The sequence below is a fragment of the Hippopotamus amphibius genome, chromosome X, assembly GCF_030028045.1.
Source record: "Hippopotamus amphibius kiboko isolate mHipAmp2 chromosome X, mHipAmp2.hap2, whole genome shotgun sequence".
NCBI lineage: Eukaryota > Metazoa > Chordata > Mammalia > Artiodactyla > Hippopotamidae > Hippopotamus > Hippopotamus amphibius.
Genome location: NC_080203.1, coordinates 44,052,363 through 44,071,270, shown reverse-complemented (window position 1 = coordinate 44,071,270; position 18,908 = coordinate 44,052,363). Strand labels below are relative to the sequence as shown.

General features: G+C 38.1%; 1 protein-coding gene across 1 annotated transcript in view; it reads left to right on the top strand.

Moving 5' to 3' along the window:
- Positions 1-18,908, top strand: part of IL1RAPL2 (interleukin 1 receptor accessory protein like 2) — a 503,579-nt gene that overhangs the window by 30,908 nt on the left and 453,763 nt on the right. The window contains exon 2 of the mRNA XM_057717591.1: positions 12,997-13,183. Within this exon, the coding sequence (XP_057573574.1) occupies positions 12,997-13,183 (187 nt within the window). The remainder of the gene's footprint in view (positions 1-12,996; positions 13,184-18,908) is intronic.

The window sequence follows — 18,908 nt, the reverse complement described above, 5'->3', positions numbered from 1 at the left end:
GTTGAGGTAATTTCCTTCTATGCCCATTTTCTGGAGAATTTTTATCATAAGTGGATGTTGAATTTTGTCAAAAGGTTTTTTTTTCTGCATCTATTGAGATTATCATATGGATTTTATCCTTCAGTTTGTTAATATGATGTATCACATTGATTGATTTGCTTATATTGAAGAATCCTTGCATTCCAGGGATAAACCGCATTTGATCATGGTATACGATCTTTTCAATGTGCTATTGGATTCTGTTCGCTAGTATTTTGTTGAGGATTTTTGAATCTATATTCATCAGCGATATTGGCCTATAATGTTCTTTTTTTATGATATCTTTGCCTGGTTTTGGTATCAGGGTGATGGTGGCCTCATAGAATGAGTTTGGGACTGTTCCTCTTTCTGCTCTATTTCGGATGAGTTTGAAAAGGATAGGTGTTAGGTCTTCTCTAAATGTTAGAATTCACTTGTGAAACCATCTGGCCCTGGGCTTTTGTGTGTTGGGAAATGTTTAATCACAATTTCATTGCTTATGACTGGTCTGTTCATATGTTCTATTTCTTCCTTGTTCATTCTTGGAAGATTGCACTTTTCTAAAAATTTATCCATTTCTTCCATGTTATCCAATTTATTGGCATATAATTGTTTGTGGTAGTCTCTCATGATCTTTTGTATTTCTGTGGTTCAGTCGTTACTTCTCCTTTTTCATTTCTAATTCTGTTGATTTACATCTTCTCCCTTTTTTTGCTGATGAGACTGGCTAATGGTTTATCAATTTTGTTTATCTTCTCAAAGAACTAGCTTTTAGTTTTATCAATCTTTGTTATTGTTTCCTTCATTTCTTTTTCATTTATTTCTGGTCTGATCTTTATGATTTCTTTCTTTCTGCTCACTTTGAGGTTTTTTTGTTCTTCTTTCTCTAGTTGTTTAAGGTGTAAGGTTAGGTTGTTTTTTCAAGATTTTTCTTGTTTCTTGAGGTAGGATTGTATTGCTATAAACTTCCCTCTTAGAACTGCTTTTGCTGCATCCCATAGGTTTCGGGTCATTGTGTTTTCATTGTCATTTGTTTCTAGATATTTTTTTTATTTCCTCTGATTTCTTCAGTGATTTCTTGGTTGTTTAATTACATATTGTTTAGCCTCCATGTGTTTGTATTTTTTAGTTTTTTTTTTCCTATAAATGATAATCTATTCTCATGGCAGTGTGGTCGGAGATGATTGATATGATTTCAATTTTCTTGAATTTACTGAGGCTTGATTTATGCCTCAAGATGTGAGCTATCCTGGAGAATGTTCCATGTGCCCTTGAGAAGAAAGTGTATTGTGTAGTTTTTGAATGGAATGTCCTATAAAGATCAGTTAAGTCAAGATGGTCTAATGTGTCATTTAAAGCTTGGGTTTCCTTATTTATTTTCTGTTTGGGTAATCTGTCCATTGATGTAAGTGGGGTATTAAAGTCTCCTACTGTTATTGTGTTAGTGTCAATTTCCCCTTTTATGGCTGTTAGCATTTGCCTTATATATTGAGGGGCTCCTATGTTGGGTGCATAGATATTTACAATTGTTATGTCTTCTTCTTGGATTGATCTCTTGATCATTACATAGTGTCCTTCCTTGTCTCTTGTAATAGTCTTTACTTTAAAGTCTAATTTGTCTGATATGTTACTCCAGCTTTCTTTTGACTTCCATTTGCATGGAATATGTTTTTCCATCCACTTACTTTCAGTCTATATGTGTCTGGTTTTTGTAGGTGTTTTCCTTCTCTTGTGTTTCCTACCTAGAAAAGTTCCTTTAGCAATTGTTGTAAGGCTGGTTTGGTGGTGCTGAATTCTCTTAACTTTTGCTTGTCTGGAAAGCTTTTGATTTCTCCATTGAATCTGAATGAGATTCTTGTTGGGTAGAGTATTCCTGGCTGTAGATTTTTCTCTTTCAAGACTTAAATATCTCCTGCCACTCCCTTCTGGCCTGCAGAGTTTCTGCTCAAAGATCAGCTGTTATCCTTATGGGTTTTCCCTTATATGTTATTTGTTCCTTTTCTCTTGCTGCTGTTACTATTTTTTCTTTGTGTTTAATTTTTGTTAGCTTGATTAATATGTGCCTTTGTGTATTTCTCCTTGGGTTTATTCTGTATGGGACTCTCTGTGCTTCTTGGACTTGATCGACTATTTCCTTTTGTATGTTGGGGAAGTTTCGCACTATAACCTCTTCAAATATTTTCTCAGACCCTTTCTTTTTTTCTTCTTCTTCTGGGATGCCTATGATTCAAATGTTGGTGCACTTAATGTTGTCCCCAAGGTCTCTAAGACTGTCTTCCATTCTTTTTATTCTTTTTTCCTTTTTCCTGCTCTGTGGCAGTTATTTCCCCTTTTCTATCTTCCAACTTACTTACTCGTTCTTCTGCCTCAGTTATTCTGCTGTTTATACCACCTAGAGTACTTTTAATTTCAGTTATTGTGTTTTCCATTACTGTTTGTTTGCCCTTTAGTTCTTCTAGATTCTTATTAAATGTTTTTTTTTTTTTTCTGTTTTCCCTTTTTTGGTATTTTGGATCATCTTTACTATCATTTTTCTGAATTGTTTTTCAGGCAGTTTTCCTCTTTCCTCTTCATTTATTTGGTCTTGTGGGTTTTTTTCCTGCTCCTTTGCCTGCAAGGTGTTTCTTTGTTTTCTCATTTTGTCTAATTTATAGGATTTGCTATCTCCTTTCCCTATGCTGCCTATTAGTAATTCCTCTTGTTTCTGTTCTCTTTCCCCTGTGGTGGGGTTGTTCCAGTGTGTTGTGTAGGCTTCTAGATGAGAGGGTCTGGTGCCTGCTTTCTGGTGTGTGGATCTGAGTCTTTTCCCTCTGATGTGCAGGGCTGTGTCAGGTGGTGTGTTTTAGGGTATCTGTGAGCTTAGTTTGGCACTAGGTAGTCTGTGTGCTGATGGGTGGGTTTGTGTTCCTGTCTTGTTTATAGTTTGATGTGAGATATCCAGCCCTGGCAGTTACAGGCAGTCAGGTAAAGTCAGGTCTTAGACTCTGATAGAGTCCTGTGGGAGTTCTCTGTGGTTAATCTTCCCTGTGAGTGAGGAGTCTCTAGTTGTCTAGCATCTTGGATTCAGTGCTCCCTCCCCAGAGCCTCTGACTTGACTACTGGTCAAGGAATCCAGACTCCAGAGGTCACTCATCTTGGCAATAAAGGAGATTAAAAAGACTATCCAAGCCCCAGGCTAATGGTGAAAGGTAAGTCAAACAAACAAATACTGAATGAAGGAAACATGTACATGCATAAGAAACACAAAAACAGAGCTCAGTAGAACATAAAGCACTGAAACAACCTGACAGAAAAACCCCAGTACACAGACAATTAAAGAGAAAACCAACAAAAATTTAAAACAAAAATAATAATAAGAAAAAAGCAAACAAACACATAACCCAGGGTATTGTGAAAATGAGGCCCAAATATAACAGGGACCAAATAGAAACAAGGAGCAAATATAACAAAGAACTTAAGAACAGCCTGACATACTGAAGATCCCCAAAGCAAAATCAAACAATTATGATGAGAACTAAGATAAAGACAAAACCTCATAAGAAAAACCAAAGCAGTGTGCCATCTGAAGAATAAATGAGCAGACCAATATTATTGATTAAAGGTATAATAAGATAAAATAAAATAAAAGGGATAAAACCCAGAGTGAAAGAAAAGCATAGTATGACTGGAAATATAAAAAAGAAAAAGAAAAAAAAATAGAAATGTATTAAAGATAAAGAAGAAAAGAAGGTAGGGGAGATAAACTCAGCACTACAAAAATGCTAGCTAGAAATAGAAATAGGCTAAAGGTAAATATAAAAGTAAAAAATAGAGTGAAAAATATGTTAGAACCTGTGAAAATCCCTTAGGACTAAGATCGTTAAAAAAAAAAAAAGAAGTGACAACTGAATGGATCAGATCATTAGATTTAATAATAATAATTCTGTTTCCTTGGGGTCTCAGCTGTAAGTGTCCTTGTACACTCTTTGAGCCTCAGGCTACCGTCACCTCCCCAAGAGGTCATCCTCTGCCTCTGGGTTGGACTCTGGACCTGCTGTGGGTCCTATGGGGTCCACTTAGGCTCTGATATGGTGCAATTCCTGTGTGTGCTTGCTCCCACAGTCTACAGCTGTCAGAGCTAGACCTTTTTCTTTTGTGGAAACATTCATTGTCTACTCAGATATCCCAAAGACATAAGGACTACCTAGCTGATCACAGGGATTTAGTCTGCAGCATGTATACCTGATGGAAAGATTTTAGAACCTCTTCCTTAGTCCTCTATCTCTGGTGTTCAGCTTTGCTTTTGTCCCTGCTTCTTTGTGTGATCTAACTGCCAGAGTCTGGTTCTGAAGCTCCCTTGGAGCTCTTTGCGTCTGCCTCAGTGAGGGTTTCTTTTATTGTTCATCTGCAGACACAGGTGTGTGGGGAAAGAGAGGCTTTGATAGTGGTTCCTCTCCCTGTGTATGACTCAACAGTAGCTCCTTGCTTGGATTGTGGGTGCCCTGGGGGTGACATCAAATGCACAGGGATGCTGGCAGCCATGGGTTTAGGAAATCTGGCCTTAGTGTGGTTCTTTACTGGTGCCTGGCGCAAGGCACCTGATGGACAGCCCTCAGGGGTTTTTTGTATTACTCTGTGACCAGCAGAGCTTCCTTTATTGTTCATCGGTAGGTGCTAGTGTGTGGGGAGAGAGTGGGTACAATAATGGCTCCTTCCCCGTGTGTGAATCAGCAGTAGTGCCCGGCCTGGGTCGTGGGAGCCCTGGCAGTGGCGGCAGTGCCTATTGCACAGGGAAGCCAGGGGGCACAGGTGTAAGCGGAATGTCTCCAGAGCTGGCCCACTCTGTGGACTTCTGGCTCTTGGCATCAGGCACACCAGGCCAGCTCCCCCTGGGGGATTTTTCTATCCCTTGTTGACTGCAACAGTGAGGCCCGGAGTGGGCCTCCCTTTGTTCATTGCAGGCACTGAAAGAGAGGCTACAACAGTGACTCCTTCCCCTGTGTGTGACTCAGCAGTAGTGCCCTGCTTGGATCACAGGAGCCCGGATGGCAGCAGTGGTACAAGTTGCAGAGGGAAGCCAGCGGGCTCAAGTATAAGCAGGATGTCCCCAGAGGTGTCCTTCTCTGCAGACTTCTACTGTCTCTAGGCAGCAGGCACACCAGGGCAGCCCACCCAGGGGGCTTTTTCTATCCCTTGTCTACGGCAAGAGCCAGGCCCAGGGGAGGCCTCCCTTTGGTTGTTTCAGGCACTGAAAGAGAGGCTACAACAGTGGCTCCTCCCCACTGCTTGTGACTCAGCAGTAGAGCCCTGCCACCATGGCCGCCCAGCTTTCTGTGATAGGCATTCTCCACTGCAGATTTCTTCCCTCCGGTCCCCTCAGTCTGTCTCCCCACAGCCAACAATGCTTCTCACCCTGAACCAGTTCTCCAGTTCCCACGTTCCAGCTCCCAGACCACCTGTACTGCTGTGAACCAATGTCTCAGTCCAGGACACTCAGGGCCTTGGTACGGACCCTCTGTGTGTTTCTCACTCTTCCCTGTCTGCCAGATTGGCCGCTTCACCCTCTTTGGACAGTCCCAAATGCCTTCCTTCTGACTCAGTCAAATTCCCAATTGGAGAGGGGATTTCACTGTCAGATAAGGGGGGTTTCCCTGAATTCGACAATCTCTCCTCTGTTCCAGCTCCCCCCATCCCAGGGTGTAGGACCCACCCTTTCCCTTTCTTCTCTTCTTCTTTCTCCTTTTTTTCCTCTCCACCCTACCCAGTTATGTATGTCAGAATCTTTGCAGTCCTTTCTGGTGTCCAAGGTCTTCTGTTAGTGTTCAGCTGATTCTCTGTGGGAATTATTGCATCTTTTGATGTATTGCTGATGCATCTGTGGAGAGACATGCATTCCACATCCTTCTACTTCATCACCATCTTTTTCCTTCTCTTCTTTTTCTTAGTAACATGTATTTAAGGCTCCTCCATATCTTTCCTAGCCTGATAGCTCATTTCTTTTTACCACTAAATAATATGCCATTGTCTTGATGTACCACAGTTTATTTATCCACTCATGTAACTGAAAGACATCTTACTTGCTTCCAAATTTTGGTAATTATGAGCAAAACTGCTATAAACGTCTATGTGCAGGTTTTGTGTGGACGTAATTTCTTCATTCCTTTGGATAGATACCAGAGAATGTGAGTGCTAGATCATATGGTAAGAGTACATTTTGTTTTGTAAGAAACTGTCAAACTGTCTTGCAAAGTGCCTGTACAATTTTGCATTCTGAGCATTAATGAGAGAGTGTTCCTGTTGATTTGCATCCTCACCACCATTTGATGTTGTCACTTGTTCTGGATTTTGGTCATTCTGGTAGGTATACAGTAGTATCTCATTTTAATTTGCACTTCCCAGATGATATATAATGCACATCTTTCCAAATGCTTATTAGCCATCTGTGTACCTTCTTTGGGAGGTGTCTGTTAAGGTCTTTGGCTCAGTTTTACGTTAGGTTATTTGTTTCCTTATTGTTAAGTTTTTTTGTTTTTTGGGTTTTGGTTTTGGGTTTTTTTTTGGGGGTGGGGGCAGGTTTGCATGTGCACATGCACTTATTTCAGCACCATTTGCTGCAGACTGTCTTTGCTCCATTGCATTGCCTTTGCTTCTTTTTCAAAGATCAGTTGACTGTATTTATGTGAATTTATTTCCAGGCTCAACATTCTATTTCATTTTTCTATTTGTCTTTTCTTTTGCCAACATCTTAACTATTGTAGCTTTATAGTAGACCTTGAAGTCAGGTAGTGTCAGTCCTCCAACTTTGTTCTTCTCAGTGTTGTAGTTATCATCATATAGATGTTGTAAATATTTTGTTAAATATATATCTATGTGTTTCATTTAGGATTTCTTAAAATATAAGTGATATTGTGTTTTTAATTTCAAATTTAAAACTTGTTCATTGCTGGCATATAGGAAAGCAATTGACTTTTGTGTATTAATCTTATATCTTGCAACCTTGCTATAAATGCTTATTAGTTCCAGATGTTTCTTTGTCAATTCTTTCAGATTCTCTACATAGAAATTCACGTAACCTATGAATTCTTGTCTATTGTATTAACTAGGACCTCCAGTATAATGTTGAGAAGGAATGGTGAAAGGACATATTGCCTTATTCCTGATCATTGTGGGAAAGCTTCTAATTTCTTACCATTAAGTATGTTAGCTGTAGGGTTTTTTGTAGATATTCTTTATCAACTTGAGGAATTTCCCCTCTAGTCCTAGTTTACTGGGAGTTTTTATTATGAATGTGTTTGGATTTTGTCAAATGCTTTTTTTGTGTCTACTAATATGATCATGTGATTTTTCTGCTTTAGCCTGTTGATATGATGGATTACAATAATTGCTTTTTGAATGTTGAACCAGGATAAATATCACTTGGTTGTGGTGTATAATTCTTTTCATACATTACTGGATTTGATTTGCTTACATTTTGTTGAAGATTTTACATCTATGTTCATGAGAAATATTGGTCTGTAGTTTTAATGTCTCTGGTTTTTGGTATTAGGGTAATGATGGCCTCATAGAATGTGTTAGAAAGTGTTCCCTCTGCTTCTGTCTTCCAAAAGATATTATAGAGAATTGATATAATTTCTTTCTTAAATATTTGATAAAATTTACCAGTGAATCCATCTGGGCCTGGTGCTTTCTGTTTTGGAAGGTTATTAATTATCTATTGAATTACTTTAATAACTATAAGTCTATTCATATTGTCTGTTTCTTCTTGTATGACTTTTGGAAGATTGTGCCTTTCCAAAAAAATTGGTCCATTTCATCTATGTTATCAAATTTGTGGGCATAGAGTTGTTCATAGTATTCCATTATTATCCTTTTAGTATTCATGGGATTTGTATGTCCCCTCTTTTATTTCTGATATTAGTAATTTATATCCTCCCCCCTTTTTTTCTCCTCTTGGTCTTTGAAAGTATTAACATTGCATGTTTGCAGTTATATGTACTTACTTCTGCATGTATCTGAAAGTTTCCTTTTCCACACAAATATATTTTTCAGTAAAATCTTCTTATTTTATAATGATTCTCAAGAAATGGAATTCATGAAAGGGCCTAATATCCTATTTGTTTATTCATTTGTTTCCCTTCCCTGAATTTGGTATAATATCAGTTCATAGTTCTTTTGGTTTGAGGACAATATCATGTAACAGTGGCAGATTGATTAATTGATAGTTATGAGTAATGGTCAATTCACATTTCGAGAATATCAGAAAATAAATTTTGTTTTAGTTTACTAACCATTAGATGGTTCTGTGAATATCAAGGAAAGTATTTTGAAATGAGTATAAGACAATTGAAGGAACCATTTAGAAGAGTTTCAGCTGTATCTTGAGGCATTTTATATGGGCTTCTGCTTTTAGATATGAAAGAGTTCCATAATTTATTTAGTTTATTTTCAGTTATTTCACCAGGTTAGCCCTGGTGATACAACAAGTGCATTTAAACACAAATTCTGAAATACAACTTTAGATTTTATAATATTATCATGTTTTATAAATGGGAATTGGAAAGGGACACCTGTATTTTTCATGTATGTTTTAAATCCTAGGTCTTACTTTTCCCCTTAGGGAACCCAAGATGATCAACATTTTCCCTTAGAAATATTTTTGCAAAAAATGTATACATTATGACCTAAAGTAGCTAACATTAAACCTTTGGAATAGAAAACAAGGTTTATTTATAAATTTGCAAATTCTGTGCTGCGCATTTTAGTAACAGTGTTCTTTAAGTGTTATCTTTACACATCTGCATTTCTTTCCGTGAGCATGCCCAAGTTGGTATGGATAACCATGAGTTAGTTTGGCCGATAGCATCAAGTTTTGAGAGTGGCCGGGGCTAACGGTCAGAATCTTGGTTCTAATCCACTGAGCAGTTATATGATCTTGGCTAAGTTATTTATTCTGTGTCTCCGTTTTACTCCTATACAAAATATGGATGATACTTACCCTGCACCTTTTCCTGGATTATTGCCAGAATTAAGTAAGATAGGAGATATGGAAATACTTGAAAGATTACAAATGTATACAATTGTATGACATTGCTACAACATCACTGCAAAGGCCCTTTGCTCATGTTGAGCCTGAATGTGTCCCTTGTCTTCCTCAGGAGGTGAAGGGAGGACAGAAAAAAAAAGTACAATTCCCATTCTTGCACACTCGTCCGTCTGCCTCCTCAAACCTGCGCAGCCCTAATTGTACCTAATGAAAGAAAAGTAACATTTTCAGGTCCCCGTTGCCGGAAACATTTTAAATAGAACTGGCCTGTGGCATGTTTCAAAATAAAATCTAAATAATGTGAGATTGCTAGTGGGAACTGTGCCAGGGCTGGATTACACAACTAATAAAAATCAACCCGAGTCTCAGACTGTCAGGCATCCTTGACCATATCTCCCCCAGGTCAGCAATGGAGACAACAGGACTCACACCAGGCCTTGTCTTGAGTTCCAAAGAGCTTGGTCGTCACCAAGGACTTCATACTAGGATGTGTTTATGGGCTAACAAGCAATTTGTCAGCAGCCCTTTACATGCTAGAGACCAGAGCAAGAGTAAATTCACACAGAGCCCTGGTCAAGATTATTTGTGAGTAAGCGTTACAGAATGTTTTCTCCTTCAAGCTATCAGCCATTCCCAGGGTGGGTTCCCTGCCCTCATCCTCATCCCAAGTTAATGAAGGTGCTGCTGGCATGACCTACGTAGTATATACTTTGGACGACATGGAGAGAAACGTTGCCTAGGGGTCTGGGCTTTATTATAGAAGGTGTTCAGTTAAGAAACTTGCAGAAGGCTTAGTGGAACTCTTACTAACAATTTGACCTCCAAAATTCTGGCCTTTGCCTAGTAGCTAGTTTTCACAGTACCTGAAAGTGGCCTTCGTTGCTTTCTCTTCATTAATTTCTTTTTGTGCCTAGGTCAGTATATCGTTTTGATCCTTTCAGACCTTCATGGTGAACTGGTACTAGGCCTGTTGCCTAACTGACCTCTTCTAGACTCTTTTTCCCTCAAGTAGCACCCCAGGCCAGTGGTATATCTTAACCCATTGCTGCCAATGTATTGTTTTTATTAGGTTGGTGATTGTTCGTAACTACTACATAACATGTAAATTATAATTATTAATTTATTAACAATATATGTACCAACTAATACAAGCAGTAATAAAAATTCTAATGACAGTTTATTAAATATCTGCTATGGGCCAGATGCTGTGTTATACGTTTTATATTAGTTTAATAGTTATAGCAGCCTGGAAAGGTCAGATATTATAACCATTCCAACTGAAAACGGTAAACTTATTTTTGCTTAAGTTTGTATAATGAAATGGACTTCTTCCTCCAACCTCCAGTGAAGCCACCATAAAGGATTTCTTATCCTCATTTTTAAGCTGAGGAAGCTGAGACTGAGAGATGTTATATAACTTGCCCAAGGACACAGAGCTAGTTGAACCTGGTGGATCTTAGTTCAAAGCTGTCGCTTTGCTGTGAAACCACTATATTACATTGGTCCCTTACTTAGTCTACCCTATTTTCTCCTCAGGGCTAAATATATTTGGGATAGTAAGCTCCTTTCAGGGAACTGGACATTCTATCTAACAGTTCTGTTGTTGAGACTGCTGGTCAACACCTCTCTCTCCCTTGGTTTGTAACACAAAAATGGGAAGATATTTAACATGTAAGTCTCTTTCACTTGTATGGATGGACACCATGGAAGAGACATGACCAAAGTCTGTGACATTAAGAACTGTTCATAATATTTTACATACTCAGCAGAGGTGATTTTCTTTCTTCTTCATTTAATACTTTTCTTTAATTAATTAATTAATTTATTGTCTCTGTTGGGTCTTCCCTGCTGCACACGGCTTTCTCTAGTTGCGGTGAGTGGGGGCTACTCTTCCTTGTGGTGCACAGGCTTCTCATTGCAGTGGCCTCTCTTGTTGCAGAGCACGGGCTCTAGGTGCGTGGGCTTCAGTAGTTGTGGCACATGGACTCAATAGTTGTGGCTCACGGGCTCTAGAGCGCAGGCTCAGTAGTTGTGGCTCATGGGCTTAGTTGCTCCGCGACATGTAGAATCTTCCTGGGGCAGGGATTGAACCCGTGTCCCCTGCATTGGCAGGTGGATTCTTACCCACTGCACCACCTAGGAAGTCCCATTTAATACTTTTTAAAAACTGTGACCATTTATCTTCCTTCCATCCCCTGTACCTACCCTCGTCCTCCTTGTCTCCCAGATATAGTTATATTTTTTTTTCTTTGCGATGGCACCCTAATGAGTGGAGGACAGAATGTTACAATAGGCCATATCATGCAGGGTGTTAAAGAAAGTAAGGAGACATGGGCATGTCTAGCACTGAAGTATTAAAAATGGAGTTAAGAAGAGCCAAATTGATTGAACCAAATTTTACCTTATTGGCTGAGACTTAAAAAAAAAAAATTCTGGTGGCTTTAGTTTCATGGCTTTTAAAGAAGCTGTCAAACATCTCATAATAGAATTAAATGGTCTTACATTTGATCCCTGGTGGGCATGTATTATACCCTTTGGGTTCTAAGAACCTACACTGATGAAGAGAGAAAAGCAATAGCTCACAAACTACATTGTATAACGGGGTTACATCTGAACATCAGAATGGGAGTGCTTTGATAGCATCTTCAGATGACACAGGCATCACATAGTCAGGAGTACTTGCCAGTAATTAAATTCACTAGAAATCCAAGTAGCAGTCATTTTCGTTAACTTAGTTTGTAAACCCAGTGGGCGGCAGCCATCTGCACTCCTGTGTTTTGTATGGTGTTTGGCATATTGTGAAATTTCAATGAGTACTAAGTAGTACAAATAGTAACAATCATTTGAGGCCATCTTAAAATTGTTGGTTGGCATGCTACTCCCATTTATCAGGATTATTATTACTTAGTTGTAAAAATACTCGGTTCTGAAGTATCCCTGGCACTTGGTGTTTTTTAACAGCAGGTATCCCTTGAAGTTTAGAACAAATATGATTCTGAAATGTCTCACCAAGAGATTTACAGTTAACCTTCTTCTAAGTCTTACCAGACTGCTTCTGATCTCTTCCTCTTACTTTCCAGTTTTCTTTTGTGAGGTTGATGTCTTCTGGAGTCCAGGTGGTGTAGGCTAGGGAAACGTCATAGGGAAATGAAGCCAGAATTGAATTCCATAAATACCCTTGTATTATGGGTTAGCCAATTAATGCCCAACTTCTAAAGTGGCTTTATGGTAAATTTCAATGTTGAAATTCCTTTATAATTCTAGTTTTGGTGGATAAAATTAATCCATTCTACTAGGATTTGTTCTTTGTAGGAACCCAGAATATAACCCCTGTCATGTCTCAGTAAAACACCTTAAGAAGCTACGTGAGTTAACAGGTATCTTCTGTACGTTGTTCTGTTTTTATCTTTAATTTTTATTTTATATTGGAGTAGAGTTGATTAACAATGATGTGCTAGTTACAGGTGTACAGCAAAGTGATTCAGTTATACCTATACAAGTTATTGATCTGTATTTTGTATGTATCCTATAAAAAAATGTTGGCTTAGAAACCAATAGCAAAATTAATATCTTGGAATACCTGTTAAAGGACTGGCCATAAGGGCATACCAGAAATGGCTATAATCCTAGTTGTAGACTTTCTCATAAGTTTTTACTATCAGATTGTCAACATAGCAATGTTTACCACTGGGAAAGAAGTCTGATTTTCTTACATTTGCGAGGATCGGTACAGCTGATCTATGTGGCTATCTCATGGCCAGAGATGTCCACATTAACATTTGGTTTCATATCTTTGTGTCAGTTGAAGTAGAAAACTTTTCTGTGTTGCTTCAATGTTGTTTCTGATTTCTAGTCAAGGTCCTAAATGGAAAAGTCAATATTCTTGAAATATATAGAGTACAGATATAGTTGTAAACACCCAATAAAGCCATTTTGCTATTTTTCTATTCCTACAGAAACTCGACATATTGCATGAAGGTGTCAATGTCCTTGACTGTTGCAGAGAATGAATCAGGTCTGTGCTACAATAGCAGGATCCGCTATTTGGAAAAATCTGAAGTCACTAAAAGAAAGGAGATATCCTGCCCAGACATGGATGACTTTAAAAAGTCCGATCAGGAGCCTGATGTTGTGTGGTACAAGGTAACTCAGCATGATATCAAATAAATTTTTTCCCTTAAGTCAATAGGTGGCTTGGGGAGGAAAATAGGCAGATATTTCAAGTTTTTGGTATTTGATGTTTCACTGAGAAGCATCAGCAGATCCACAGCTAAATAAATCAGAGCTATGATTCCTATATATTACTGGTTTTCATGTATTTCCATCAGCAGGTGTCAGAAGCAATCCCAGCTTCTCCAATGACTAAAAATAATGAAAATATTCCTCTACCCCAACTCATGAGAGCAAATGGGAAGAAGAGTGAAGATTTAAATAACACAGGAAAGAAAGTATTTAAGGGGCATAGAAATATTATTTACTGTTAGGAATAAAGGCCCATCATTACAAGTAATAGTGCTTACAAAAAATAACCATTATCATGGACTATATTGTGAAAGCCACTGCAGTCAATGCAGAGGAGAGAAATGGGCCCAGTGCAGGATGTGTGAACACTGGAAATAACGTGTTTATCTGGAAATAAATCACACTCAAAGGTTGTACAGATGAGAGATGAATGAAGGAACGATTTTCAGAGGTGTGGTTAGGGTTAAGGGAATCAAAAAGGGAAGAAGCTGTAAATTACCCTTCCTAGGCCTACAGTGGCAAGGGAAATGAGCTATGTCTCTGGAACATGGCAAGAGCAGAGCAGGCCTGTCAAGAGCTGTGGCCTTAGAGGAACATATTAGCTATGGGAGACAGAGATGGAATGGAGAGGATGGAAACCCTAACCTCTCTTAACTACTGTATTCTGGTTTCTTCTAGTGTCTTTCCTCCCACCATGCGAATTCAAACAGAATTCAGAGGGCAAAGCCAGGTGATAGAATCAATAGTCTTCAGTTTCTCTGGGCATAGAGTAGGTCAGACAAGGGCAGAGCATGGATCAAGGGGAGGAAGCAGACAGATAAACACTCAACCTTCCAACTATGATATTCTGGCTGTGAGCCTGGGGCACCGTGGTTCTAAAAGAGGACTGAGCACCCTCTGCCACCTCTGAGCCACACTGGTTGGCACATGGTACAGTTTCATATATGATGGCCAGAGGTGACCAAGGAGGTTTTCTGCACAGGTGCTGTGCACATTATTGCAACCAAACACACATAAAAGGTGGAGCAGTTTGTTTCTATAGGATCTGACAGGCCCTCAGTTTCCAGGAAAGCCTAAACCCTAGTCCTGTAGTTGCCATGTTCTTTTACATTTGGAAGTCCCTCTATCTTTATACCTGGGGCAAGTCGACAAGAGACACCAAGAGCATGTCCTGAACTAGAAGCTCAAGTCTCTTTGTCCTCCTTTTTTTTTCTTAATATTCTGACAGATAAAAAGGAATGTGATGTTCATTGTGCATAAATATAGAATATCCATACTTAATGGAACCCTTCATGACATCATCAGCCTTTGTAGTATTTCTTTAAAATTTTTTTTTTGGCCACACTGCATGGTATGTGGGATCTTAGTTCCCTGACTAGGGATCGAACCCGTGCTCACTGCAGTGGAAGTGCGGAGTCTTAACCACCGGACCACCTGGGAAGCCTGAGCCTTGTTGGTATTTCTTAAGCACTTACTATGTGCCATTCACTGTGCTAAGCTTGGTCTCTGCATTATCTCACTTAAGTCTCAATGCAACTCTGTGTGATGGGCACTATTATCCTCATTTAATACGGAAAAAAACTTGCGTCTTACAGGAATGTAGAGATTTGTCCAAAGCTACTCAGCTGACAAAGCCTTGTTTTGTATTCAAGGCAGTGTGATTCCAGAGTCCATTTTCTTAATCACTACCCTCTCCTGCAATAGGCCTGGAGCTAAACTCAGCCTCCATCATAGGCATTTCTCTGAGATAGAGTAAAAAGATTTTATTTTAATTTTATGATTCAGGAAGAGAGGTTGACCAGCTCAAAGGTTAGCAGCTAGGAGTAAAATCCAGGTCATCAGCTTTCTCTTACAATGTTCATTCTATCTCATCTTTTTATCTTTTTGCTAAATTCTTTCTTCCCCTTTCTTCACATCTCTAGATGTCACCATCATCATTGTATACCAGAGCAATTTATTCCTTGGAAAATCTAACCCTCACTCTTTCTTAGAAATGGACCAATGATGGTGAAGCAAAGGGCTTTTCCAGCTCTGCCTGGATAATAACATTTAATATTTGTACATTTTACAATTGAGAAATAATAATTATAACAAATCAAACAAATGTCATATATTAATGCATTTATGTGTAATCTAGAAAAGTGGTACAGATAAACCTGTTTGCAGGACAGGGATAGAGACATAGACATAGAGAATGGACATGTGGACACAGAGAGGAAGGGGAGGGTGGGACAATTGGGAGATTAGGATTGACATATATACACTACCATGCGTAAAATAGATAGCTAGTGGGAACATGCTTTAAAGCACAGGAAGCTCAACTCAGTGGTCTTTGACGACCTAGATGGGAGGGATAGGGGGATGGGAGGGAGGTCCAAGAGGGAGAGGATATAGCTGATTCACTTCATTGTACAGCACTAACACAATATTGTAAGGCAATTATATAACAATAAAAAAATAAAACATATCACCATAATTAAAAAATCATAATGATAGGTATCATTTATTAAGTACTTACTAGATGCCAGACTCTATTTTAAGTGTTTTCAATGGATTAACTCAATTGCTTGATTCTCAATTTCAGTCTCTACTCTCTTAAGTAGATATTATTATTATCCCCATTTTACAAAAGAAGTAACTGGAGACTGAGACAAGTTAAGTGACTTAACAAATGTCACACAGCAGTTTGTGACTTGCAGTTTGGCTCCTGGGCCTTTCCACTTAGCCACTACACTATACAAATGGGTCAGGATAAAAAATTAAAATCTAAATTTAAAGAGCCTCTGAAGCTCCCAATTGCATTGTTAACTCCACTTTTCACATAGGGTTTTAAGTAAATCCTTGAAAAAAAGTATATTGATGTATTGGGAAAACACTTCCTTTTTAGCCAATAGTTCAATAATCTGCCTTGCTTGCTTTGCAGTCTGTGCATTTCCTACCAGCCTAAACATGAAATGATTTTACTCTGGCTACAGCAGTGAAAAGAGGAGGACACATTTGTCCAGAGTTAATTCTGGTGCATATCCAAAGTTAGACATGTACAATGTATTATCTCCAGTGTTTTAACAGTAAAAAGTATGTGTGTTACATGATCCTTTTCCCAGTCTTCTTTTCAAATATGTGTAATCTTTAAACTTGTTTCTTTTCCAACCATCCTGTTATGTCAGGCCTTTGAGGACGATTCTTCCATGCCTGCAGGTAATCACAGCTGAATAGGAGCATAAAGGTGGCTCAGGGGCGTGTTCATAAAGATGAATGAGTAAGCCTATCCTGGTTGTCCTTGGAATGTAAGAGATATGTGTAAGGGGGCTGTAACTCCTCTATATGAACTCTATTGGTTAGCAAAAGGAAGAGAGAAGAGGAGCTACACTTTCAGCGATTCCTCCTGAAGCTGTGAATGGGACTTAGACATTAGAACAAAATATGCAATGATATCAATGCTTTTAGAAACATTTTGAAATGAGAGATAAAGATTATTTTCTTTATTGAACTGAGAAAACTAGAACAACCTCATTATTCACTGAGAACACTTGACACAAGGGTGTAGATTCCCTTTATTCCATTTCTAAACAAAAGAATTCCCAAAGCTTAATAGGACATTAGCAATGAAAATACAAATGCATTCCTTGGGGTAAAACACACATCTATGTAATTAGTTACCTCAGTTGATAAAAGGCTGATGTTAATGAGGTCAAGACTACCAGTTTGAATCCTCCTTTTTCTTGCCACATTTATCTTAATTTCAGATGTTTGCCATTGGTTATAATGGGGTGGGTGAGGGCATAACGGATAGGTCAGTGCAAATTCTTTCATTCATTTAGTATATATTTACTGGGTACCAATTATGTGCATGTTGATTATAAATATCTACTTCATTTTTAATAGCTGTATCATAGTTCATAGGCTAGATATAACCTTGCTTTATTCAACCATTTTTCAGATGGATATTCAATTTTTTCTGTTTTTTTTTAAATAATCATAGTATTTCAATAAACATCTTTGTAAACATACTTATATCCATGGCTTAGAAGATAGGAATGATCTATGCCAGTACTATTATTCAGTATTGTTTTGGAGGTTCTAGCTGATGCCATAAGAAAATTAAATGAAATATGCTATATAAACATTGGAAAAGAAGAGACAAAATAATCTTATTTTTCAGATTGTATAATTGTATACCAAGGAAACCCAAGAGACTAAACAACAACAACAACAAAGTAGAACTAAGGAGATAATTTGATAAGGTAGCTTAAAAAATATACAAAATATTCAATTTTTATTTTTGCCAGTACTAATCAGTAAGACATGTAAAGGAAAAAATGAAAGTGTCCCATTTACAACAACAAAAAACTGTAAAACACTTAGGAATACATTTAACAAAGATGGGAGGAGACCTATATAAAAATATAATTTTATCAAAGGACATAAAATATAGTCTGAATCAATGAAGAGACAGAATATATTTCTGCATTGGAAGATCTCTTAGAAAAAAAAGATCAGTTATTCCCAATATCATATAAATAATTTTTAAAAATTAGACAACATGATAAACATTATAGTGTTCATAGGGATGAATGAATACATCAGCTTTGCAAGTGAAATTTTGGAAAAAATCATTAATGAGAAGGGACTTACTCTAACTGATACTGAAATTACTCAAAACAGTGGCAACTGAAAGCATTTCCTCTAAGATCAGGAACAAAACAAGAGTGTCCACTCTCACCACTATTATTCAACCTTGTTTTGGAAGTTTTAGCCACAGCAATCAGAGAAGAAAAGGAAATAAAAGGAATCCAAATTGGAAAAGAAGAATTAAAAATGTCACTGTTTGCAGGTGACGGTGACATGATACTATGTATAGAAAACCCCAAAGAGGCTACCAGAAAACTATTAATCACAGAATTTGGTAAAGTTGCAGGATACAAAATTAATGCACAGAAATCTCCTGCATTCCTATACACCAACAATGAAAAATCAGAAAGAGAAATTAAGAAAACACTCCCTTTTACCATTGCAACCAAAAGAATAAAATACCTAGGAATAAACCTCCCTAAGGAGGCAAAAGACCTGTATGCAGAAAATTATAAGACACTGATGAAAGAAATATATACAATGAAATATTACTCAGCCATAAAAAGGAATGAAATTGAGTTATTTGTAGTGAGGTGGATGGACCTAGAGTCTGTCATACAGAGTGAAGTAAGTCAGAAAGAGAAAAAGAAATACCATATGCTAACACATATATATGGAATCTAAAAAATGTGGTATTGATGAACTCAGTGGCAGAGAAAGAATAAAGATGAAGATGTGGAGAACAGACTCAAGGACATGGGGAGGTGGGGAAGGAGAAGCTGGAACAAAGTGAAAGAGTAGTATTGACATTTATACACTACGAAATGTAAAATAGATAGCTAGTGGGAAGCAACTGCCTAACACGGGGAGATCAACTCAATGATTGCTGATGGCCTAGAGGGGTGGGATAGGAAGGGTGGGAGGGAGGCTCAGGAGAGAGGCTCAAGAGGGAGGGGATATGGGGATATATGTATAAATACAGCTGATTCGCTTTGTTGTACAATGGAAACTAGCACAACAGTGTATAGCTATTATACACCAATAAAGATTGAAA